Raw genomic sequence first — 22,821 nt, forward strand, 5'->3', positions numbered from 1 at the left:
CTGAACTCTGCTTGTGCAACTGGAGCAGGCTGGAGGAGAATATGGCGCTGTTTCAAGAATCCGTATAAACAATGATACACAAGGCTTCGTCGCTCTGCTTACATCAGCCTCCAAAGCCTTTCCTGTCCTCCACCAAGTACAGCCAGGATGAGTTATCCTCCCCCTCCCCCGGGCTTCATGCCTCCACCAGGGATGAATCCTGCGACTCAAGCTTCTGGATCGAGGATGCCTCCAGAAGGTACAGTTTTTGCGCTGTGGGCTTGTCTCTATTTTGTTGACATTTTTTCAACAGTCATCGCACAAAAGTCCATGAAGTGGAAACAAATGCAGAGGAAGAGATATGGTGAAAAGCGGCGGGGTGGATATGTGGATATGGGCAAAGTGGTCTGCCTATTCTGTTTTTTCTCGCTGAGAAATCGCGTCGTTCACACTTGCTTTTCCAGGATCTGCCCCCAGAACACGTCCGTAAAATTATTAAGGACCACGGTGATATGAGCAATCGCAAGTTCCGAAACGACAAGCGTGTTCATCTTGGTGCTCTCAAGTATGTGCCTCACGCAGTCATGAAGCTGCTGGAGAACATTCCATATCCATGGGAGCAAGTCCGTGAAGTTCCAGTGCTATACCACATCACTGGAGCGATTACATTTGTCAACGAAATCCCTCGAGTTATCGAGCCAATCTATCACGCCCAATGGAGCACTATGTGGCTGGCGATGCGAAGAGAGAAGCGGGACCGACGACACTTCAAGCGGATGCGTTTCCCTCCATTTGACGATGAGGAACCTCCTCTGGATTATGGTGATAACGTTCTGGATGTGGAACCACTCGAGGCCATACAACTTGAGCTTGACTCAGAAGAAGATTCTGCCATCATCGACTGGTTTTACGATGCTAAACCCCTCGTCGACACACCCGCTGTTAACGGCTCTTCTTATAAATACTGGTCATTGACGCTACCCGTAATGGCAAACTTGTATCGGCTGGGTCGAACCCTTCTCTCAGACCAGCCCGACCAGAACTCCAACTACCTCTTCGACAAAAAGTCTTTCTTCTCTGCAAAGGCTTTGAACATGGCTATTCCAGGAGGTCCCAAGTTTGAGCCGCTGTATCGTGATATGGACTCATTTGATGAGGATTGGAACGAGTTCAATGACATTAACAAGGTCATTATCCGGCAGCCAATCAGGACGGAGTACAAGGTCGCCTTCCCTCATCTATACAACTCCCTTCCACGCTCGGTACACATTTCACCATACCATGCCGCCAAAAATGTCTACATTCGCACTGATGACCCCGACCTCCCTGCTTTCTACTTTGACCCTCTCATCAACCCTATCTCCCTCCGTGGTCATACCGCCAACAATGCGCCTTTAGTGTCGCATGAAGACAGCATCTTTGGACCCAATGGTGCGGACGATGACGCCTTTATCCTTCCCGACGAGGTGGAGCCCTTCCTCGAGGAGAAAGATATCGAGAACGATATAACGGCCGACGGTATCGCTTTGTGGTGGGCACCTGAACCATACAACCGTCGCTCTGGACGCATGCGCCGTGCTCAAGACATTCCTTTAGTAAAGAATTGGTACCTTGAGCATTGTCCACCTAATCAGCCGGTCAAAGTTCGGGTGTCATACCAGAAGCTCCTGAAGTGTTTTGTCTTGAATGAACTCCATACAAGACCTGAGAAAGCGATGATGAAGAAGAATCTTTTCCGCCAGTTGAAAGCAACAAAGTTTTTCCAGACGACAAAATTGGATTGGGTTGAAGCTGGACTGCAAGTCTGTCGGCAGGGCTATAACATGCTCAACCTCCTGATTCATCGCAAGGTAAGCATTAGTCTTCTCCCTGCAACCATCCAACTAACGTTGCTGGCGTACAGAACCTCAACTACCTTCATTTGGATTACAACATGAACTTGAAGCCCGTCAAGTATGTTGCCTTGTTCAATATAGAGACCTGAGCTGACAATCACTTCCAGAACACTAACCACGAAAGAACGTAAAAAATCTCGCTTCGGAAATGCTTTCCATCTGTGTCGAGAGATTCTTCGTTTGACCAAGTTGGTTGTTGACGCACACGTTCAATTTCGGCTGGGAAATGTGGATGCCTTCCAGCTTGCTGATGCGCTACAGTATATCTTTGCGCACATTGGGGCTCTCACCGGCATGTATCGATACAAATACAAGGTCTGTTAGCGCCTCTCCCTCAGATTACACATGTCCTCATGGTTATCTCAGCTTATGAGACAAGTTCGTATGACCAAGGATTTGAAGCATTTGATCTACTATCGTTTCAATACCGGACCCGTAGGGAAAGGTCCGGGATGTGGTTTCTGGGCTCCTGGTTGGCGTGTTTGGCTTTTCTTCATGCGTGGCATTGTACCGCTCTTGGAACGATGGTGGGCACCCAGTCTTGTCATAATATGCATTATCTCATCCATTCACAGGCTTGGTAACCTTCTCGCACGTCAATTTGAAGGACGTAACAGCAAGGGAATCGCCAAAACTGTAACGAAGCAGCGTGTCGAGTCGCACTATGATTTAGAATTGCGGGCAGCCGTTATGCATGATATTCTCGACATGATGCCTGAATCAATCAAGCAGAACAAGTCAAAGACCATCTTACAACACTTGTCGGAAGCTTGGAGATGTTGGAAGGCGAACAGTGCGTGATTTTATTCTTAGCGGCGTGAGACGACTGGACTAAGTTGTTTTTTTTTCCCAGTCCCCTGGAAAGTTCCTGGCATGCCTACGGCAATCGAAAACATCATCTTGCGGTATATCAAGAGTAAGGCTGATTGGTGGTGCTCGTAGGTCTATCTACTGAAGTAGCCTTTTTGATCGTTCTAACGCCTTCTTCAGTGTTGCCCACTATAATCGTGAGCGTATCAGACGGGGTGCTACTGTCGACAAGGCTGTGGTAAAGAAGAACCTCGGTCGCTTAACTCGTATGTTTATAACCTTTCGTCTTCTTCATTTTCTGAGCACGACACAGGTCTCTACCTCAAGGCGGAGCAGGAACGTCAGCATGGGTATCTCAAAGATGGCCCTTACATCACGGCCGAAGAAGCCGTAGCCATTTATACGGCCACTGTTCATTGGCTGGAGAGCCGGAAATTTGCACCCATTCCCTTCCCGTAAGCTCTCCTGATTTATCATACTCTCTGGCGCATTGACGAAACCATTCTGTAGTCCGCTGTCGTACAAGCACGACACCAAACTACTTGTTCTAGCGCTTGAGAAGCTCAAGGAGGCATATTCGGTAAAGGGTGGGATCTTTGGCTCTTGTGCCCTATTCGATTCTGATGTTATTTATCAAGGACGACTCAATCAGTCTCAGCGTGAAGAACTCGCGTTGATCGAACAAGCATATGATAATCCTCATGAATGTATGCGTCACTCTCAATCGGCTCAATGTTATCAGAAGATACTTATGTTTGCCGCGATCTAGGTCTGTCACGGATCAAGCGTCTACTCCTCACCCAACGGGCGTTCAAGGAGTCTGGCATCGAGTTCTTCGACACCTACGACAAGCTTATCCCCTGCTATGACATTGAACCTGTTGAGAAGATTACTGATGCTGTGAGGCTGTTCGTCGATTACACTACGATTTGTTGCTAACTACTTTCTTCGACAGTATCTCGACCAATTCCTCTTCTTTGAGTGAGTATTTTCTAACTCAGGCCGCCTGAGTCATTTGTTCATACATCTCTTTCAGGGCGGACAAGCGTGGCCTGTTCCCTGCGTGGATCAAACCCGCTGACACCGAGCCTCCCCCACTGCTTGTTTACAAGGTATCCGCAAACTGCTTTGTTTGTTGATGCTAAGAAGCTGACTTGTACTGAAGTGGTGTCAAGGCATAAATAATCTGACTGATATTTGGGGAACAAGCGAAGGAGAATGCAATGTTCTAATGGAGACTGTCCTGTCTAAGGTGTATGAGAAGATAGACCTGACATTGCTCAATCGTCTCCTCCGTTTGATTCTAGATCATAATCTTGCTGATTATATAACGGCTAAGAACAACACTGGTGAGCTCAGTCATTTTTTGAAAATAAAAGCCCATTAATATCCATCTCCTAGTGTTGACGTACAAGGGTAAGCAACAGATTTCGCAAGGCTGTTTCTGCGACTGACTCGCTTGCCACAGATATGGCGCACACCAACGCTTTTGGTCTTATACGGGGACTGCAATTTTCCGCCTTCGTTTTTCAGTACTATGGTCTAATCTTGGACTTGTTAATCCTAGGTCTTCAACGGGCTAGCGAAATGGCCGGACCTCCTCAAATGCCGAACAACTTCCTGCAATATCGGGACTCTACTACGGAAACCCGGCATCCCATCCGACTATACTCCCGTTACGTCGACAGGCTTCACATTCTATTCCGGTTCACCGCGGACGAGTCCCGAGATCTTATTCAAAGGTATCTTTCGGCCAATCCGGATCCGACTAACAACAATGTCATCGGGTACAACAACAAGAGATGCTGGCCAAGAGACTGCAGGATGAGGCTAATCAAACACGATGTTAATTTGGGTCGTGCAGTCTTCTGGAACGTCAAGCAGTCTCTTCCTAGGTCCTTGACAACGATAGAATGGGAGGATACATTCGTCAGCGTGTACTCGCAGAACAATCCGCAGCTATTGTTTTCGATGTGCGGCTTTGAAATCCGCATCTTGCCGAAGATCAGGACCATGAGTGGGGAGCAATTCTCATTGAAGGACGCCGTCTGGAACTTGACGAATGAGCAAACGAAGGAGCGTACCGCTCAGGCATTCCTCAGGGTATCCGATGAAGGTTGGTTTTAATAGAGTTACTACAGTTGTACAAAACTAATTGCCTTTTCCAACAGGTGTTCAACAGTTCAACAACAGGATCCGACAGGTGCTCATGAGCTCTGGTTCTACCACGTTCTCCAAGATCGTGAACAAATGGAACACAGCTCTCATCGGTCTTATGACCTACTACCGCGAAGCTGTTATCCATACCAATGAACTACTGGATTCCCTTGTCAAGGCAGAAAACAAGATTCAGACTCGAGTCAAGATTGGTCTTAACAGTAAGATGCCTTCCCGTTTCCCTCCAGTCGTCTTCTATACACCAAAGGTATGTAACAGTGTATCATGCTCGTGTAAAACAGTGCCTCATTGGTTTCACAGGAGCTGGGTGGTTTGGGAATGTTATCTATGGGACACGTACTTATACCACAGAGCGATCTTCGCTGGTCTAAGCAAACGGATGTTGCAGGTGAAGTCTCTTTGGTTGCTGCATCAATCTGTCATATTGACATCGCTTGCCGTAGTTACTCATTTCCGCGCTGGTATGAGCCACGAGGAAGACCAGTTGATACCCAATTTGTATCGTTACCTCCAACCTTGGGAAGCCGAGTTTCTCGATTCGGCACGGGTTTGGTCTGAATATTCCATGAAGCGGAAGGAGGCCAATGCTCAGAACAGACGTTTGACACTAGAGGACCTGGAGGATAGTTGGGATCGTGGCATTCCTCGCATCAACACTCTGTTCCAGAAGGATCGTCACACGTGAGTTATTGTTTGCTTTCATAACATTCTTGATCTCACAATATGGCTAGGCTTGCCTATGATCGCGGTTGGCGTGTAAGGACTGATTGGAAGCAGTACCAGCTTCTCAAACAGTAAGCCCACTATATCTCACTTTCGCAGAGAACTCACAGCACTGCAACTAGTAATCCTTTCTGGTGGACTTCGCAGCGGCACGACGGTAAACTTTGGCAACTCAATAATTATCGTGTGGACGTTATTGCGGCCTTGGGTGGTGTTGAAGGCATCTTAGAACACACGCTATTTAAGGGCACTTACTTCCCCACTTGGGAAGGTAAACATATCTATTATCGGCTTTTTTCGCCTGCTTACATCGTTGCTAGGCCTGTTCTGGGAAAAGGCTTCTGGATTCGAGGAGTCGATGAGGTACAAGAAACTCACCAATGCCCAGCGTTCAGGTCTTAATCAGATACCTAATCGACGATTCACTCTTTGGTGGAGTCCGACAATCAACCGTGCCAACGTGTATGTTGGTTTCCAGGTGCAACTTGATCTTACAGGCATCTTCATGCAAGTCCATGTTTCCCTGTGGATGCTCTCATTCATGGCTTAACGTTTTTGTAGGCACGGAAAGATTCCAACGCTCAAAATCAGTTTGATCCAGATCTTCCGAGCCCATCTATGGCAAAAGAGTACGTCGGTGGTCAGGCTTCAGACTGAACTCAACTAATAATGATTTTGACCAGTCCATGAGAGTGTCGTCATGGATTTGGTACGTGATATCTCCTATGACAATGGCACGGGCACTCAAATATCTACATACCTAGTGTCAAGTATTCGATCAGGAGCTGGAGCCCTTGCAAATCGAGACTGTCCAGAAAGAGACGATTCATCCTCGTAAGAGCTACAAGATGAACAGCTCTTGCGCAGATATTTTGCTCTTTTCAGCTTACAAGGTAATTACTAACCCTACCAGTGCCTTCACCTGACTAAATGTCGATGTTTTAGTGGAACATCTCCCGACCATCCCTTGTGACGGACGTTAGTGTTTCCCGCACCCTATTCGTGATCCTTCATGCTAACGCAGATTTTCCGCAAATAGGTCAAGGATGTACTAGATGGCACTACCAGCAACAAATATTGGATTGACGTCCAGTTAAGATGGGGTGATTTCGATACACACGACATTGAGCGTTATACTCGTGCCAAATTCCTGGACTACGTGGGCTGCCTCTATCTCTGTCATCCCTCATACTGATGTACTTTGAAGGTTTCGGATTCCATGAGTATCTACCCGTCGCCAACAGGAGTGATGATCGGCATGGACCTGGCCTACAACCTGTGGTCGGCGTATGGCAACTGGTTCCCTGGCATGAAGCCTCTTATCCAGCAAGCAATGGCCAAAATCATGAAAGCCAATCCAGCCTGCCATGTGCTGCGAGAACGTATACGTAAAGGTTTACAACTATATTCGTCCGAGCCAACAGAGCCGTACTTGAACAGTCAGGTCAGTAACATCTCATTGGCAGTTCCATGCCTATGCTGAAGGTTTTCTAGAATTATTCGGAGTTGTTCTCCAACCAGATCATCTGGTTCGTGGACGACACGAACGTCTACCGTGTTACCATGTAAGCAGCTCCACTCAGTGTCTGTCGATGCCTTTTCTCACTTGTTACTAGACATAAGACGTTCGAAGGAAACTTGACTACTAAGCCCATTAGTGAGTTGTGTTTTATCGTGTTCTGTGTGGTGTCACTGACTATCCAACAGACGGTGCTATCTTCATCTTCAACCCTAGATCTGGTCAATTGTTCTTGAAGATCATTCACACTAGTGTTTGGGCTGGTCAGAAACGTCTTGGTCAGCTGGCGAAATGGAAAACCGCTGAGGAGGTGGCTGCTCTCGTTCGCTCCTTGCCTGTCGAAGAACAGCCCAAGCAGGTTATCGTCACTCGTAAGGGCATGCTGGGTATGATTCTATATCGTCTTTGTTTTTATTTCATCAATTCACGCCCTTGTAGATCCTCTTGAGGTTCATCTGTTAGATTTCCCTAACATCGTTATTAAGGGTAGTGAACTGCAGTTGCCCTTCCAAGCGTGCATGAAGATGGAGAAATTCGGTGATCTTATTCTAGTACGTCGGTTCATAATGGCTCCCATGGTCATTCTGACGGTGTTCTTGCAGAGAGCTACGCAACCGCAGATGGTCCTCTTCAGTCTATATGGTGCGTACATCTGACTTTTCCAAATTCTCCAAAAATGCTCATGGTTCATATCTAGATGACTGGTTGAAGTCGATCTCGAGTTACACCGCCTTCTCCAGGCTGATCCTTCTGTTGCGTGGTTTGCACGTCAACAATGAGAAGGCCAAGATTATCCTGCACCCTGACAAAACAACGATAACTGAGCCTCACTTCGTCTGGCCAACACTCAGTGATGAAGAATGGATCAAGGTTGAAGTTGCAATGAAGGAATTGATCTTGGCGGTATGCTTCTCCCTTTTTGATATATATTGGTCCCTTATATGGTTTCTCAGGACTTTGGGAAAAGAAACAGCGTCAATATCGCATCCTTAACAGTTAGTGAAGTCCGGGATATTATCTTAGGTCAAGAGATCGCAGCGCCATCGGTCCAACGCCAACAAATGGCGGAGTTGGAGAAGAGTTCTGAAGCGCAGAGCCAGGTTACGGCGGTACAAACGTAACTTTCTTTCAAGGCTTTTGCAGTATCCATAAGTTGATTATGGAATCCAGACAAACCACGAACGTACACGGTGATACGATTCAAACGGTGACAAGTAAGTTGGTTAATGGGGCTTTCCTCGGCTAGTCTAATCAGTATCTTCATAGCGACCAATTACGAGCAGCAAGTGTTTAGCAGCAAGTCCGACTGGCGTGTTCGAGCTATATCGTCAACACATCTTTCGCTTCGTCTCCAGCACATATACGTGTCCAACGACGACGTCAAGGACGATGCGGCCTCATACACTTACGTCTTACCAAAGAACATCCTTCGTGCATTTATTACTGCCGCGGATCTGCGTACTCAAGTGGCTGCATATCTATACGGTGTCTCTCCTCCTGACAACAAGCAGGTGAAGGAGATCAAGGTACGAAGGTTGCTTCTAGCCATTCAGCAGCGTTATTGAAAACTTCGACAGGCAGTCGTGTGGGTTCCTCAACGCGGAAGCAATAACAGTATCGAGTTGCCGTCTCGGATGCCGAAAGATGATTTCCTGCTGAAAGATGTTGAGTTCCTGGGATGGATCAAGACACAGGCTTTGGAAATCAACCACATGTCCCCCACAGATATCACGACGCAAGCCAAATTAATGGCGGACCATCCTGAACTCGGATCGTCTTGCATTTGTATCACCGCTTCCTTCACTCCTGGATCTGTTTCATTGTCAGGACATTCCCTCACACCCAGTGGATTTGAATGGGGCAGAAAGAATGCGGACAATTCTTCAAATCCTCCCGTAAGATGTCGTTTCTGTGTTTTAGGCAATTTTTATAGTTAACGTTCCTGCTCACAGGGCTTCAATCCTAACATGTCAGAGCGGGTTCAGTTGCTTTTATCTGATCGTGTCCTAGGCATGACATTAGTTCCGGAGGGCAGAGTGTGGAATTATGGCATTGGTCTTACCCAGCTTTGGTCGCCCAACCTCCCCTATGCTATGACGTTAGATACTCCTCTGTTGTTCTGGGCTGAGGAGCACCGGCCGGCGGCATTCTTGACAGTAAGCACTTCCACGTTGACCTATTCTCAAGTCCTGATTTTTCATCTTTCAGTTCGCTAATCTCGAGCAAGGAGAGGACAGCGCTGATGTTGAGAATAGCTTTGCTTGATTTTGTTGTGAAATTCATTAGCTACGTAGTACTACTTATTGGCACATCTATATTTTTATGTAATTGTATTGCACAAACTGTATATCTAAAACGTTACAACCGATCCGTGAGTATAAGCAAGTGTGGTACATGCGATAAGAAAGCGATAAGACAGCAAATAAGGAGAAATCCTCCTGGGAAGAAACTGACCGTGTATTCTACATGGTTAGAATGCCCAATGAGACAACCGAACCACAGCGTGAATGGGGTAGAGGAATGTTCTCCGGTAAGATGGTTACACTGCGTTCTTGAGGAACAGCTACAGGTTCCTTTTCCGGGACTGCTACTTGCTTCGATATACGGCGAGGAGGGGGTGACAAAGATCTCAGTTGCGGCTCGTCATCGATAATGATGGGAACATGAACCGTTGGCGTAGGCATCTTGGGAACGGGCATCGAGGACGTGATAGGCGTGTATAGTTGCAGATAGCTGTGGTCGTTCTGCATATAAGTGATTTTCTCGTTGATAGGTGTTGATGGTGACGACGTGGATATATATGACAAGGGCGTATGCGGTGGAGAGATGGTAGAATGACGTGATCGTGGCGATGGGGTATGGAATCCGTTACTGATATGTAGAGGCGAAGGCGCACTCAGAATGCGAAGACGTTGCTTAAATGAAGTGGCACGTGAAGCCGGAGGAGCAGAAGCAGGCAATTCATTCAAAGGTGGCTCGGGAAGTGGACGAACCGGTGGAGGAAGGGGGGCGCTCGCAGGATTAGGTGAAGATGGAATAGTATACAAATCGCTTTTCATGGACACGCCAGCGCTAGCTCGACGTGACCGACGTTCTGTCTCGTCCGGACGAGGTGGGAGCTGACCCACAGGAGGAGGTTTTGGGGCCATCAATGACAGCCTGAATCCGCGACTGGTCGAGTCACGTTGGTGTCTCTGATCCGGGGCGGGAGGAAGAGCAGTAGTAGGCGCCGGTCGTGGAGGTGGCATAGAGGCACGGTGAGATGATGCAGGTCGTGTATGAGATACTGATGCACTGTTATAAGAATATGACGTGCTGGTAGTATTGACGCTCAATGCAGAGCACCCAGATGCGCGCTTTGAAAAAGTAGGGAGGGTAGATACAAGGCTCTTGCCGCTCGTCGCAGAATACGAGTTCCGGCTGGTCGGTCTGTCCGATCTGTCAACTACACCAGCTGCATATGGGTGTGGTCGCGAAGGCGACTGACTCGAAGGTATAGCGGGTGGCGGCCCACTTGGAGGCGTCAGACGTTTTGGTAGCTGTCGTGACCATCGCTTGACGCTCGAGCTCCTCTTCGTACTCGTACTTGACGAATGTTCCCCAGATGCGAGCGTGGAGACAGACAAAATAGACGGCTCTCGGGCTTTTTGCTCGGGTGTTCCAAACAGATGACCGTTGGCAAGCGGGCTGGGAAGGGGTTCGGTACCCGAACGGTCATGGGAAATGAGAGCGCCGGGCTCATTCTTACCATTAAACTGACTGAAGGACCCCATGTCTAACGACGGGGCACCCGAGGTAGTCCATCGCTTGCGTGGGGGTGGTTGTAAAGGAACAGCACCCATTGAAAGCGCACGAGTAGCCCTATCTTTATTCACTATGGATGTGGGCGGAATCCACGAGTTTGTTAGTGTATCGGTGTCCACGATCTTTCGCTCCAGATCCTGAGGTAATATAATCGGTGTTCCGAGAGTTGTAGATGTTGTTGGATACTGAGAAGACATGCTGAGAAGATTACTTCCCATGGAGGCAAATGAATCTTCCGTGGGATTATTACCATCCCTCTCAGAGTCGATGGAAGTCGAGCGTGATCCGGAGCGCGGTCGTGTCGTACTGAACAGACCCTTGAGAGTTGACACGGCACCGGCAGGAGCAGGTTTTGCTGCAGGCGTCTGTGAGCGTGTAGACTGAGATGAGGATGCTGAAGAGTACGTTTGGTCTACTCGTCCTAGGGACAGGCCAGAACGGTGGAACTCCTGCACATTAAGTTTGTTCTGTGTAGATGAATTGACGATGCCCTGGGCGCGCATTGAGAGCATCACATCCATGTCACCTTTAGGTTCTACAATTCCGTAAGTACTGCCTGGAGACCCTAAGCCTGCCCGTACAGCCCTGTAAGTCCCATCAGTTCTAAGTTTTGCATTGCATAGCTGATCAACACGCACCGCTGACCGAATATCAACTGCTTGATATTCGTAATCCATCTTTGAGACTCGGCTTGATTGACAATTTGCAGAAACCACATTGTTCGACCGCCCTCTTCAGGGTTTAGGTCCTTCTTCAACGCACCGACGTCAACGCCGCCAACTTTGATGACATGTTTCCGTCCACCGACTTCTTCTTCCGCCATAAAGACGACACTATCTTCATTGATTTCGAGCCGCTCCAGCTCCTTGTCCTCGCCATTTGATGTTTTGAAGAGATGCAGATATGATACAGTGGGGCTTGAATTGGTTGTTACATGCGTCGCGGGAGAAGACAGTACTAGATAGCGGCTCCTCCATTGCTTAGACAGGGCGAATATTCGAAGAGAAGGAGGTGCATAATACTTCGGCAGGGAGGCCGAGGTCTGTACGAATTGGGACAGGGCGGCAGGAGAAGAAGGAAATGGCGGAATGGGTGTAGGAGCAATGGAATTTGAGCGACTATGGGTGAGCATGGATGCAGCTTGAGTGCGAGAAAGAAACGGTGCAGAAACGGGTAAAGAGAACACAGACTGCTGTGGAGATCTGGGCACTGCGGCACTTTCCGCAGTCTGCACTTCCGGCTGTATAAGGTATTCTTGACGGTCCTCTGGCTCTTCTTCCTCCAAGGGCGGTGGTGGTGGATCAGGCTGTAATAGAGACGAAGTCAGTCCTATTGCTTGAGCTGCGGCATCCCTGAGCTGCTGACGCTCCTCGAGCTCAGCGTCTGGGCGCGGGGCACTGATTTCTATGACTCCGGGAAGTATGATGGGCATAGGAGATTGGCGAATGGACTTTCGGCGACGTCCAAATTTGAAGCCCAAGGCGTCCGATGCAACGACGAGTAAGCTGCCTCTGGAGCGTCGCGAAGGCGAAGTAGGAGGAGAACGTGGTGACCCAGGCAATTCAGAGGAGAATGACAGTGGCGCCTGGTTACGAAAGTCTGGCATCTTGGCCAACTTGGGGTCGATATCTGGATATGAGCTTAGCAAAATTCATAGGATACGGCTGTTACTCACTGCGCATTGAAGAAATATCGTCCAGTGAATCACTCAGGGCTTTCTCCTTCCCCTTTCCTTTTGATTTTGGCAAGAGAAAGCCGCTGCCCCGTCCTTCGTAGGCATCAAGTTCCGGCGACATTGGCCGCAATGGCTGCAATGGCGAGGCGAGGTGGGGGTCGGAGAAAGAAGCCACTGACGTCGGCGACGACGCCTTGAAGTACGGCGACTTCTGGGAAAACCCAAGTAAGTACTGGATGTCACGGCGGCCTTGCTGGGCAGGCACGAACCTTGAGGGTTGTCGAGTCGTCGATCCAGACGTGGTCAAGGATCGTTGCAGTCGACATGGAGGAAGGCGATAGAAAAGCGGACAGGGGGGGGGAGGGACGAGAAGCTCGGTGGAGGCAAATACGGGTAACGGCGGTATTTGAAAAAGCAAGTGGCCGCAAATAGCGATTCTAATAATTTACCTACTACGGCCATTTCTTGGTGATTCATCATCATTCATGTAGTATACTCACAACGGACGTGGACGTCTACATTTCAATCAATTCGGGGGCCACGACTCTCGCACTTGCCTTGTATCGAATTATCGAATTGGATTGCTCGGCTTCATAGATTTCAGATTGTCATGCAGAAAAAGGGGAGCCGACTGAAGAGTTTTCAAGATCCGGTTCTGGATCTAACTGATTCTCCTGGGCCGATGATGGAACAGGCTCAGGTCAGGCCCCCCATGTGCAGGGAAACATGATGTTACATTTCAGATGCCTTCAGAGTGTTGGTGGAATCAGATTGCCAGAGTCACCATCATGATCTTAGGGACGTGCTTCGGACTGAAAGGTGGCGGCTTCATGTCGAACGTACTGTCGCTTTTTCAAAGGGTCGTGCCTGAAGAAAATCTTGACGAACAGACGTCAAACTTCGTAGAGAAAAACTGGTACTTCGCTCATTATTTATTCTTGTCAAAATTCTGAAAGGTTTTGATACCACCTGATCAGTAGCTTACTATACGTATCTAACCCAATGGAAGGAGAATAGTCGCCCAGACCGAACCCGAAAAGACCACTGGGTACAGCGACTCTAATATCCGGACCCAAGATTAAGCAGTAACATATGACATCGCAGAAATGGACAAGTCCAATCGCGATGCAATTCTCCGCGACTTTTGACCAGCGGCCCTCTGCAAAATTTTCTGGTTTCGCCGTGCACTGCGCCTCTCATTCAATTGCGTCCGGGATATTTCACCAAGCGACGCGAATTTTACTTCCGTGAATTTCACCGTCCTGCGAACACGGGGCACAACGACATTGCTTCACACACGTTTGTTGCCCGTCGGAATAGCTCGTTCAGCCCAAGTCCGCCTTTCCCCCATAAAACCTTCCGAGGTTGGACTTCTTGGTGGAGTTGTGGCAACTTAAACTTACATTGGCATTAGTATTGACCATCAAGATGCGTAGGAACCCATGCTAGCTCCTTTGGAAACGTATAGAAAATCCATAAAGTGTAACTTTGTCGAAGAAAGATGTTGGAAGCCCTGAGGCGTCTACACGAGCATAGAAATCTACATGCAGGATATTTCAAGGATCGGAGACAGACCGGGTAAGCAACAAGCTGTCCTTATTAGGTTGTATAGACTCCGATTTGTGATAAATAGTGGTCTAAGCTGATGTTGACACAAATCATTTGCTTGCGAAAGCGGAGAACAGCTCACATAGCGTTTTTCGGGCTTACTGCGATATGTTATCGAGCATCAAGGCCGACGTATTCGCGATTGAACAACAAGGTCTACATCTTTAGATGGGCAATTAGAGAAGAGAAATGCGGATAAAACAACACTTACCTATTACAACAGTATATCCACGCCCGAACGATCGTGTACGCAAGACATCGACGCACGAACAGCAAGAAGACCGGCAGCACAGCTGTGCGGCTCAGAAAAACAATAATATACATCCTCACCAATCGACCAACAGCAAGATGAACTACTTGCCCGCTACACCACAGGACGATTCCGCTTGAACGTGCCAAAGGGACCCACAGATGATCCAGGGGAAATACCGACCGGACGCGACTTTCCCGGTTCGAAAAGCGTCTTCGAATCGTACCCCTCCATCCTCGCCTGCAATGGCAAGAGCCCCATCATCCTCTTCAACTCCTCATTCTCCTTCTCCAAACGCGCAAGTTCGATCTCCCTCTCCAAGGCATGCGCCGATGCCGATGCCACTGCCTGATCCTTCGAGGGATGTTCCACATCTTCGCCCTCAAGAGACCGGAGAACCTGGCGCATTATCGTGGAAAGACGCGTGATGGCTTCTGATGTGGCGGTACTGGTTGATAGGTCCCTGGCGGCGTTGTCTTCTTCGAGAGCTAGAAGCCTTGTCTCGTATTCACGTATCAGAGACAGCTCGCGTTCTTGGACGTCTTTCTTCAGGTGCGAGGTCCATTAGACGGTCCAAGACTACATAGGAAAACATACAGCACGATTACGAAAGTTGCTCATCACTGTCTCCAACGTTTGCTCATACTCCTTTATGAGAGTATTCAGTTGCTTGTTGTCGTACTGCAGACTTTGGTTTTCAGCGCTCATCACAGTGTTCATTCGTTCCAGCTCGGTGTCATATTCGTCTATAATGGGGAATGAGTGGTAGAGTAATGGAAGAAATGAACTGCCCACCTTGGCTCTTATCAAGGTTGAACCTGCGACCTTCCAATTACTCTTTCACGCAGAGACGGGTGGCTCTCACCTACGCAGCACAAATCCTGATTGTGTGTGAACGGCCTGGCTCTGTAATAACCAAGTCAGATCTTGCCACTTCCAGAAAAACCAGCCAACGAACCTTGACGTTCCCTGCCTGTGCATACAACGACACCGAAAGACTCCTATTTTGGTTAAGCTGCTCGCTCAGTTCAGTGATAATCTGCCATAGTTGCATGAGGTCTTGGTCGTTATTGTCCAGTATTGTCATGATGGGCTGTCCAGCAGGCGAGAGTCAAATTGAAAGAGCGAGTCGGGCAGTGCACCGGATTCGACCAGGATGGAATATGCATCACGTGAAATCTGATATTTTCCGCGGATGTTCCTCGATCGCTGCCATTACCAAGAATAAAAATGCATTCAGTTTATCACGAAAATATTAGCAGGCCTGTCCACTATTAGAGCAACCCAGCAACCGCATCCACACTTCTGCAACTCCCTCTTCCTCACACCCAACCTGCATGCCATTGTCCCTCAGAATAAAATACTCCCGACCAGGCGTTTGCACTACCGCCAAAGCAGGATGAAACGGCTCACCCTTAGAAGTCTTGAGATGGACGCTTTCCACATGATGGTGTCTGAGATCATGTTCAGGGAACGCACCATAAAATACAATCATGCTTACGGGGGCAGGAAAAGATTCACGCGCTGATTCTTCAGTTTTGCGCTCAACGAGGTCGCCGAGGTTGACGACAGACCCGAAAAGTCCTGGGCTATCTCCGTCGAGGACTTCCACCGACCACTGACACTGTCGAACACAATTAGAGAATCACAACTAGGTGACACAGACCACACGAGCCTGTTACCCACGACACAGGCGAGGATGTACCTCCCCGCAATGACCTCTAGCACAGCACCAATCTTGCCTTCACGTCGCATCCTCTTCAACCAATGTCGACTAATTCCTCGCTCGTACTCCTCGTGGTTAGTCCAACAAATATGCTCCATCATCGTCGGGGGAGACGTCTCAGGCACCGAAGACGGTAGAATCCTACGTTCTATATAAGCTGACCAGTCCGCGCGAACTGGGAGCGAGGCAAGCTGGCTCTTCTCAACTGCGGGGAGATAACCAACGACTTCGCACGTCGCTTCCAGGACATATAAGGACTCTTTGGCATTGCGATGTTGCATGGTGATGCACCAGATCTCGCCTTCGAGAACTGCTTGCGCATCGACCACCGTTCCAGACATCCATTTATGAGCATCCTGGCTGTCATCGCCTACAGAAACACTGAAGAAAAGCCGCGTCAACAGGAAGCTTCGGTAGTGTTATCAACAAATACTCGTCAACAGAACAACAGAAGAGTGCACCGAACAGCGATCACAGCTTGATGTTCATGGTCAGGGCTGGCCCATAGTTGGGATGCTATAATCATTTTATTACGCTTGAAAATATCAGGAAGAAACGATGCTTGATACATCTCTCGTCGTTGAGCCAATTCTTGGTTTCGCTGTCGTAGGTACGGCCACATGTTAGTCATATTCTGAGGATAAGATTGAAGTAGGAGCGCAAATCGGCGTCCGGGGAATTCTCGTAAGATTTTCTGGCTTGCAGAAAGATAAACTACATGCCAAAGCATCAGATTAGCCGCCGTTGATGTACCCGAAATCATACCAGCATATCTGAACATTCGTGAGACTAAAACACACTGCTTAAGATCTCCTTCGTAAACTTGACACAGGATGATGGCGATGCGAGTTACAAGCCTGCGCTGAGCCATGGAAGGTGGCAAAGTGATGTTGTTCAGTGAGATGGGTGGAAAATCAGGAAAATCGAGGTAGGAAGACGAAAGCACAGCTGAAGTAGTTGCAAGGTTTTTTGATTGCATCGCCGGAGCAAGAGACACAGTGATAGGCTTCTTGACGATGAGAGGAGTGAAACGCTTCCCAGTGCCCGTCATAGTTACAATTTTTCGACTAGATTCTGAATGTGATACAGGTTTTCGAACAGTCCCCTTCGAAAGTGCTGAAGATGAGGTTATCATCGGTCCTTTAGAAGGAAACAAGAAGGGTATTGGTTTGGGAGCGGGCTTCGGCTTCTTATTCTTTTGTACAACGTCTTTCGGAGCAGGTCGTTTCTTGGCCGAGGATCCAGCAGAAGCTGCAGAAGAAGTGGCGATAGAGTCAGAATGAGGATGAGAAACGTTTGCATCGTGAGAGAACAAAGAGGAAGATGTTGCTGCTGGTGCTTTAAGAGGATGGGAGAAAACGGTTGGTTCGCCTACGACTTTAGGCACGGTATGCACCACTTGAGACTTTTTGATCTGCACATTAGATATTTTAGGTGCTGGTAGGTTTCCGAACGGATTAGAAGACGGAAATGGAGGAGCAGCTTTGAGTAAATTGGACTGAGAAGCGGAACTAAGGAGTCGTCGAGGGAGGTCGGCCTTGAGAGACTGCTTTTGAGACGTCTGAGAAGGAGGAGCAAAAGGCTGAGAGTCACTAACGGTACTTGTTAAAAATGAAGGGTTTAGAGACGAAGGCAGTGAGGATGGAAATGGCTGAGATGGCTGGGTCAAAATGGATGGACCTGAGAGCAAGGAGACATCTCGAGATAATGCTGAAGGAGCTTTTAGCTGCCTGGATTGCGGTGCATCCTGGGCAGCGACTGCGGGAGCAGGAACAGCTGTGGAGGCGTCAGGCGTCGACACAGCATCAGAGTTAACTTGTCCAGATTGTTTCCTCTGATGTTCAAGAATCTTTTGTATCAGAAGTGCTTTGGTTAGCTTGGAGAAGCATGTGATGTGTCGCCCTTTGCATATGGTCTTCAGTTGAGCGACCAAGAGTTTCTTGAGGGCATCTTCTGTGAAAATGACTTCCATAGCATGTACAACTGGCAGAAAAAGATAAATAGAGAAGAAAAGGCAACCAGAATGACTTACAGGCACTCCAGTAGCAAGCAGGGAAAGCTTGACGCGTTCCGTATGCGGCGCGTCGTGGTTGTTTACCAGGAAGAGATTCAAACTCCGAATCAAACGAAGAGCGGAACACCGGCCCGGACATTTCGATAGTCAGTAACAGCTCACCGCCTTGGTTGGACATTGGATTGCTGACCTACGGCCTCCTACGGTGCAGACATTACGATGCCCTTGGTCTTGGAAACCTCTGCATGCGTGCACTGTAATGGCACACATACTCGCTATGACGCCTATCTCATGACATGTTCGCAATGCAAGGTGTCCTATCATCACAGCAAGTCCGCCACATTTCGTATGTTTACAAAAGTTTCTTAGCTTTGCTCTCTCTAGCATGCCACCAACCGCCTCTCACCCAAGATCGCCTGACAAGCATCCTCAATGCTACATTTTCTGAAGTTCCAGTCGTCGAAAATACCCTACTATCGTGGAAATGCAGTCGCTGCACCAGAGCGAAGACGGTCGCTCCCAGGGTATCAACCAGCCTGGGGAAACGGCCAATGACTGCGGCATACCAGAGACCAGCTAAACGGGTGCCACCTGCAGACGCGTCAGTTGAGGTCATCGCGATATGCAGTGACAGCGAGCCGGAGGATGAGCCATCTGTTATCTCCCGAGAATTCACTCCCGTTCTCCCGAATCTACGGGCCCGACGTTGGTCATCTCCCATCGAAATAATCGATTCACCGTCTCCCCGCTCAGAGTCATCGCATACACGCCCTTTTGCGGATTCAATATCGGCTGTCAGAATCGTCGATGACCGTATGGATATCGACGAGGAGCCGCAAATCGCACCAGTTCCAGATGTCAAGCCCGATATTGCGACTACCTGGTTGAGGGACATCTTCTATAAAGACCTGCCTTTGGAGCAATCGCGAAGAAAAGATGGCCCGGGTCGTAGACCTCGGAAAGTCAGAGTAGTAGTGAAGCGTCAGGGAGCCGTCGATTCCTTTTATCTCTGTACAAAGGATTGGAAGCCAAATAAGCGTTGATGTTGATTGAATACCACTGCAATGATTGAGGGTAGTGGAGCATAACCTTTTGAGCATTAGGAAGCCAGAACTAGACTCGGAAGTCGGTCGCTGCGCCACCCATTTTTGGCAAGTCACGTCTTCCCTTCTACCATGGACTCCAAAGAGCGAATCGACGCCGCTTGCAGCTTCCTCTTACAATCCCCGCCAGGAGAAATCAACGACGTCCTCAACGGTGTTATCTCTTCCACCTATTCAACAGCTCTATACTAATGGCCACAAAGATGTCAGAAATATCATATCCGACGACGACAGCCTTCAAGAAGGCGTCCTCCCTGCACTGCGCGAGTACAACCTTGCGCAATTCATGGCCGTCGACGTCCCTGGAACGGATCATCAAGTGAGCCTCGCGCTGTACGTTAACTGTCGCCCGATGTTGATATCCAATTAGTCCATCGTGAGCGAAGCAGCGAGGGTGCTGCCGTCCGAGGACGGGGCTGAGAGATTTCTGGACCCTCGGTCCCAGACCAGCTTCTTGTTTGATCATCTGAGCCTAGTGCGTTTCTTGCCCGTTAAACAGTGACTCATCCTTAGGTGGTACATACAGGAAGCATCAGACCCGCAGGCGGTAGACCCGAATGAAGACTCGGAACCCTTCCGGTGCGTTGCATACAGCCTAACTAGGACCTCTCTCCTAACCATTCTCCCAGCTCTGCATTGGACAAGGCAACACTGCAGTATCTCTCGGCCCATTTTCACGACGGTGTCTCTTCAGTGTTCTCGAGGACCGAATCTCCGAACCAGTTCGTGATACAAGTCGTCGCGAACAAGTACAATCCCTCTAACTATTGGTGTGGATGCATGCTTATTCCTTGGGCTCTGGATCGTAACCGTCGTACAGGTCAGGACGATGGCGGTCCGAGTACGTTGTTGATCTCAACGAACACAAGGTCGATGGAAAGGTGCTGGTCAACGTACATTATTACGAACAGGGAAACGTTAGTGATGCCTCTATCTTACGCTATGTTGTTTTCACCTGTCTACAGGTGCAACTCGCTACGACGCACACTGTTTCAATAACTCTCCCATCCGCGATTGTCACCTCCTCCCCGGATACTTCCACCACAAAAATCCTGGCCCTCATCGAGTCAGAGGAAGGCAAGTTCCAGTTAATATTGAATGACACGTATCAGGACATGGGCGAAAAGACATTCAAGGGTCTGCGGCGCGCCTTGCCTCTCACCAGGCAAAAGTTGGATTGGGATAAGGCATGCTCTCAATTTTTTCTCATTGCTCAACAGTGCTTACATACTGTTCTCAGGTTCTTGGCTACAAGCTTGGCGCAGAGATATCCTCGAGTAAAGGTGTTTTCGGCAATTCTTAGACCAACAGGTGTACAAAATCCACATGTAATCCTTGACACCGTGCGGTGTTGTAATTCAGGTGCAAACGAGCTAAACGTCCTCCTTGTCGTTTACATGCAGGTTCATTTTTGTACATCCGATGGATCATATATACATGAGTATGCACGAAGGTGCGTTATTATATCAAGTAACATCGTCCGAGACTACGTCGTCTAAATCTATTAGAGTTTCGAAGTGAACTGCGCCTCCGTGACACCAGCACCCATAGCAGAAGTAGAGGAGACACCTCCAGTGACAGTTTTGATCAGGTTGTCGGCGTAATCAGCACCACTCCACTATTTGCTCGTCAGTAATCGTATCTCAAGCTCCGACATCAAAGAAATTTACCTTTTGGTGAGTGAGGACGTCGGTACCAAGTTCCCTCTCCTTGCGTTGCACAAGCTCAACGTAGGCTTTCATACCGGTCTTGGCAAAGTTCTGCGCGAACAGGTCGGATATGTACGCGTTGGAGTGCAAGCCACCGAGCTAGAAACCATACATGAGTCATATGCCAGAACTCTGACCATATAACTTACCGTGATGAATTGCCAGACAAAGCCGAGTTTGCCCAGCTGCCATACGAAGGATTCCATGTCCTTTTCACCCAGACCCGCGGCATCCCAGTTGAATGACGGACTCAAGTTGTACGCCAACCAATGTCCTGGTCGGGCATCGAGAACACCAGCGGAAAACTCTTTTGCTTGCGAGAGAATGGGCTTCTTGGTCTCCATCCACAGAAGATCAGCGTACGGTGCAAACGCGATGGCACGGTTAATGGCGCACTGAGTGCCACCCTGGTATCGGTAGTAACCTTCACGCGTCCTCGGTGAATCCCAATCCCAATAAGGCACGGTCTTCAGGCCGTACTGCTTCTGAGCAATTTCAACTGCTGATGGCCATGACGCATGGGCAACGGTCGAAAGGAATTTGCTGACTGTTGCCGAGCTGGCACCTTGCCTGCTCAAGGCATCACCAAGAGTCTTGGTAAACAATTGGAGGTTGGCGGAGGCTATCCACTGGTCCTCAATTGCTTGAAGCTGGTCGCCGTTCTTGCCTAGGCGCTCGGCTTCCGTCATGACGGTATTTAGAGGACGTAGGGATGGGTTAGTGGAGCCGAGAATGAACGCATGGTCGCGATCATCGATGTTAGAGGTGATGAGGGTGGCCGCTTCGGAGTCAGTTCTAGCGACAGCAAGGTTTTCGACTCCCATAATATCATATTGGAGACGGATGGCGACAAGTCGGTTGATATGTTCGGAAATGGGCACCAAAACCTTACCAGCCATGTGTCCACACTTCTTCGTTCCGGGCGCCTGATCCTCGACATGAATTCCAGCAGCGCCCTTCTCGACGAACATTTTCGTGAGCTTCATAATCGCAGTTAAACCTCCGTGACCGGTGTCGGCATCAGCAACGATGGGGCGGAGGTAATCAACAATGGGAGTTTTAACGAGCTGACCCTCAGTCATGTTGGAGCGAGCTTCATGCTGTTTGCGGTCATGGAAGAGCTGGGCCATGAACAAATGTTCGACCTTGTTGGGCACCGTGTTCGAAGGGTAGTCTGTAGTTATAATTCGTAAGTCATGACGAGTCAGAGTAATCCGGGGCACGCACCTGCAAGATCCGGTCCTGGTTCGTTTGTGCTGGACGCGGTACTCGATGATTGCCAGCCAGAAACATAGACGGTTTCGAGGTATTTGGCCATCTGCGTCACCTGGACAGGGTCAAGACTGCATAAAAGTTAAAAAAATGAAATGTACAAAGATGACGACGAAGCGACTTACGCTCCATAGGTGTGTGACGGCGTCCCCCTCTTGGCATGTTCGCTGAGGAGTTTCCAGAGCTTCTTGCCTTGGACATTAGAAGGGTATTGGATGGGTATCGTGCCGCGCTTGGCGACGACCTGTGCGGCGGTATACGGTCGCGTTACTCGTGCAAAACGAGGGCTCTACACGATGCACTACGTTAGTATAGGGCAAGCAAGTGAAGCGGAGACGAGTACCTTCCACCATTCCTCCACCTTCCTGACCTCCTCGGCGAACGCGGCTCTCTCGCTGGACATTTTATTGGATATTGTTGGTATGGACGAGATGATAGTAGTAGGAGGTCAAGGTGTGTTTAGTGGCTTCCCCACATTTCCAGTCTTATGCCGATACCCCTTTCCGGTACAGACGGAACATGTGATTCCGTCCATCCTGAATAATGGACACCGACT

General features: G+C 48.9%; 8 protein-coding genes across 8 annotated transcripts; 4 read left to right on the top strand and 4 right to left on the bottom strand.

Moving 5' to 3' along the window:
• The first annotated feature begins 30 nt into the window (after positions 1–30).
• Positions 31–9,485, top strand: BT62DRAFT_935468 (PROCN-domain-containing protein). Its single transcript, XM_043186953.1, has 42 exons — positions 31–238; positions 293–384; positions 444–1,829; positions 1,883–1,932; positions 1,982–2,189; positions 2,241–2,401; positions 2,450–2,667; positions 2,728–2,812; positions 2,865–2,950; positions 2,998–3,139; positions 3,195–3,271; positions 3,323–3,391; positions 3,454–3,584; positions 3,640–3,665; positions 3,721–3,796; positions 3,850–4,033; positions 4,086–4,100; positions 4,153–4,800; positions 4,856–5,109; positions 5,163–5,250; positions 5,306–5,543; positions 5,594–5,656; positions 5,708–5,856; positions 5,906–6,092; positions 6,147–6,214; positions 6,269–6,294; positions 6,350–6,478; positions 6,531–6,563; positions 6,625–6,744; positions 6,793–7,029; positions 7,080–7,150; positions 7,202–7,242; positions 7,293–7,490; positions 7,543–7,655; positions 7,707–7,746; positions 7,802–8,007; positions 8,058–8,221; positions 8,275–8,318; positions 8,371–8,630; positions 8,682–8,999; positions 9,057–9,260; positions 9,313–9,485. The coding sequence occupies exons 1-42, from the start codon at positions 148–150 to the stop codon at positions 9,367–9,369; spliced, it is 7,053 nt and encodes a 2,350-aa protein (XP_043036632.1). The 5' UTR covers positions 31–147; the 3' UTR covers positions 9,370–9,485.
• An 81-nt stretch (positions 9,486–9,566) lies between these two features.
• Positions 9,567–13,070, bottom strand: BT62DRAFT_982273 (uncharacterized protein; the record flags this gene model as incomplete). Its single annotated transcript, XM_043189668.1, has 4 exons — positions 9,567–11,493; positions 11,547–12,507; positions 12,584–12,666; positions 13,033–13,070. 4 exons carry the CDS (start codon positions 13,068–13,070, stop codon positions 9,567–9,569), a joined length of 3,009 nt encoding a protein of 1,002 aa, XP_043036633.1.
• On the top strand, positions 13,060–13,546 carry BT62DRAFT_935470 (uncharacterized protein). Its single transcript, XM_043186954.1, has one exon. The coding sequence runs from the start codon at positions 13,327–13,329 to the stop codon at positions 13,534–13,536; it is 210 nt and encodes a 69-aa protein (XP_043036634.1). The 5' UTR covers positions 13,060–13,326; the 3' UTR covers positions 13,537–13,546.
• Positions 13,547–14,555: 1,009 nt separating this feature from the next.
• On the bottom strand, positions 14,556–15,528 carry BT62DRAFT_982274 (uncharacterized protein; the record flags this gene model as incomplete). The annotated part of the gene is made up of 5 exons (XM_043189669.1): positions 14,556–14,987; positions 15,039–15,187; positions 15,237–15,259; positions 15,307–15,347; positions 15,400–15,528. The coding sequence occupies 5 exons, from the start codon at positions 15,526–15,528 to the stop codon at positions 14,556–14,558; spliced, it is 774 nt and encodes a 257-aa protein (XP_043036635.1).
• Positions 15,529–15,673: 145 nt separating this feature from the next.
• On the bottom strand, positions 15,674–18,260 carry BT62DRAFT_972960 (uncharacterized protein). The gene is made up of 6 exons (XM_043189095.1): positions 18,200–18,260; positions 16,933–18,150; positions 16,629–16,881; positions 16,111–16,575; positions 15,943–16,059; positions 15,674–15,895 (listed from the first exon to the last, which is right to left on the bottom strand). Exons 2-6 carry the CDS (start codon positions 18,137–18,139, stop codon positions 15,697–15,699), a joined length of 2,241 nt encoding a protein of 746 aa, XP_043036636.1. The 5' UTR covers positions 18,140–18,150; positions 18,200–18,260; the 3' UTR covers positions 15,674–15,696.
• A 67-nt stretch (positions 18,261–18,327) lies between these two features.
• BT62DRAFT_935473 (uncharacterized protein) lies at positions 18,328–19,255 on the top strand. Its single transcript, XM_043186955.1, has 2 exons — positions 18,328–18,509; positions 18,566–19,255. The coding sequence occupies exons 1-2, from the start codon at positions 18,401–18,403 to the stop codon at positions 19,222–19,224; spliced, it is 768 nt and encodes a 255-aa protein (XP_043036637.1). The 5' UTR covers positions 18,328–18,400; the 3' UTR covers positions 19,225–19,255.
• A 101-nt stretch (positions 19,256–19,356) lies between these two features.
• On the top strand, positions 19,357–21,026 carry BT62DRAFT_954099 (F-actin capping protein, alpha subunit; the record flags this gene model as incomplete). Its single annotated transcript, XM_043188292.1, has 8 exons — positions 19,357–19,438; positions 19,488–19,603; positions 19,655–19,759; positions 19,811–19,863; positions 19,914–20,054; positions 20,105–20,201; positions 20,250–20,471; positions 20,525–21,026. 8 exons carry the CDS (start codon positions 19,357–19,359, stop codon positions 20,585–20,587), a joined length of 879 nt encoding a protein of 292 aa, XP_043036638.1. The 3' UTR covers positions 20,588–21,026.
• On the bottom strand, positions 20,678–22,718 carry BT62DRAFT_935475 (isocitrate lyase icl). The gene is made up of 6 exons (XM_043186956.1): positions 22,609–22,718; positions 22,391–22,554; positions 22,221–22,336; positions 21,143–22,167; positions 20,955–21,092; positions 20,678–20,902 (listed from the first exon to the last, which is right to left on the bottom strand). The coding sequence occupies exons 1-6, from the start codon at positions 22,666–22,668 to the stop codon at positions 20,789–20,791; spliced, it is 1,617 nt and encodes a 538-aa protein (XP_043036639.1). The 5' UTR covers positions 22,669–22,718; the 3' UTR covers positions 20,678–20,788.
• Positions 22,719–22,821: the final 103 nt, after the last annotated feature.

The sequence above is a fragment of the Guyanagaster necrorhizus genome, assembly GCF_019112545.1.
Source record: "Guyanagaster necrorhizus MCA 3950 unplaced genomic scaffold BT62scaffold_25, whole genome shotgun sequence".
NCBI lineage: Eukaryota > Fungi > Basidiomycota > Agaricomycetes > Agaricales > Physalacriaceae > Guyanagaster > Guyanagaster necrorhizus.

What these genes read in the sequence shown, in the direction of transcription:
- BT62DRAFT_935470 (XM_043186954.1), top strand. Translation starts at nt 13,327, where the DNA reads ATGCCTTCAGAGTGTTGGTGGAATCAGATTGCCAGAGTCACCATCATG.
- BT62DRAFT_972960 (XM_043189095.1), bottom strand. Translation starts at nt 18,139, where the DNA reads ATGGAAGTCATTTTCACAGAAGATGCCCTCAAGAAACTCTTGGTCGCT. An exon ending in ACGAATGTTCAGATATGCTG is followed by an intron (nt 16,882 to 16,932) that starts GTATGATTTCGG and finishes TTTGGCATGTAG; the next exon opens with TTTATCTTTCTGCAAGCCAG. An exon ending in CAAGCTGTGATCGCTGTTCG is followed by an intron (nt 16,576 to 16,628) that starts GTGCACTCTTCT and finishes ACACTACCGAAG; the next exon opens with CTTCCTGTTGACGCGGCTTT.
- BT62DRAFT_935473 (XM_043186955.1), top strand. Translation starts at nt 18,401, where the DNA reads ATGCCCTTGGTCTTGGAAACCTCTGCATGCGTGCACTGTAATGGCACA. An exon ending in CAAGGTGTCCTATCATCACA is followed by an intron (nt 18,510 to 18,565) that starts GCAAGTCCGCCA and finishes TGCTCTCTCTAG; the next exon opens with CATGCCACCAACCGCCTCTC.
- BT62DRAFT_935475 (XM_043186956.1), bottom strand. Translation starts at nt 22,668, where the DNA reads ATGTCCAGCGAGAGAGCCGCGTTCGCCGAGGAGGTCAGGAAGGTGGAG. An exon ending in ACCAGGACCGGATCTTGCAG is followed by an intron (nt 22,168 to 22,220) that starts GTGCGTGCCCCG and finishes TTATAACTACAG; the next exon opens with ACTACCCTTCGAACACGGTG. An exon ending in ACGTCCTCACTCACCAAAAG is followed by an intron (nt 20,903 to 20,954) that starts GTAAATTTCTTT and finishes ACGAGCAAATAG; the next exon opens with TGGAGTGGTGCTGATTACGC.
- BT62DRAFT_935468 (XM_043186953.1), top strand. Translation starts at nt 148, where the DNA reads ATGAGTTATCCTCCCCCTCCCCCGGGCTTCATGCCTCCACCAGGGATG. An exon ending in TTGAGAAGATTACTGATGCT is followed by an intron (nt 3,585 to 3,639) that starts GTGAGGCTGTTC and finishes TTTCTTCGACAG; the next exon opens with TATCTCGACCAATTCCTCTT. An exon ending in GACCAATTCCTCTTCTTTGA is followed by an intron (nt 3,666 to 3,720) that starts GTGAGTATTTTC and finishes CATCTCTTTCAG; the next exon opens with GGCGGACAAGCGTGGCCTGT.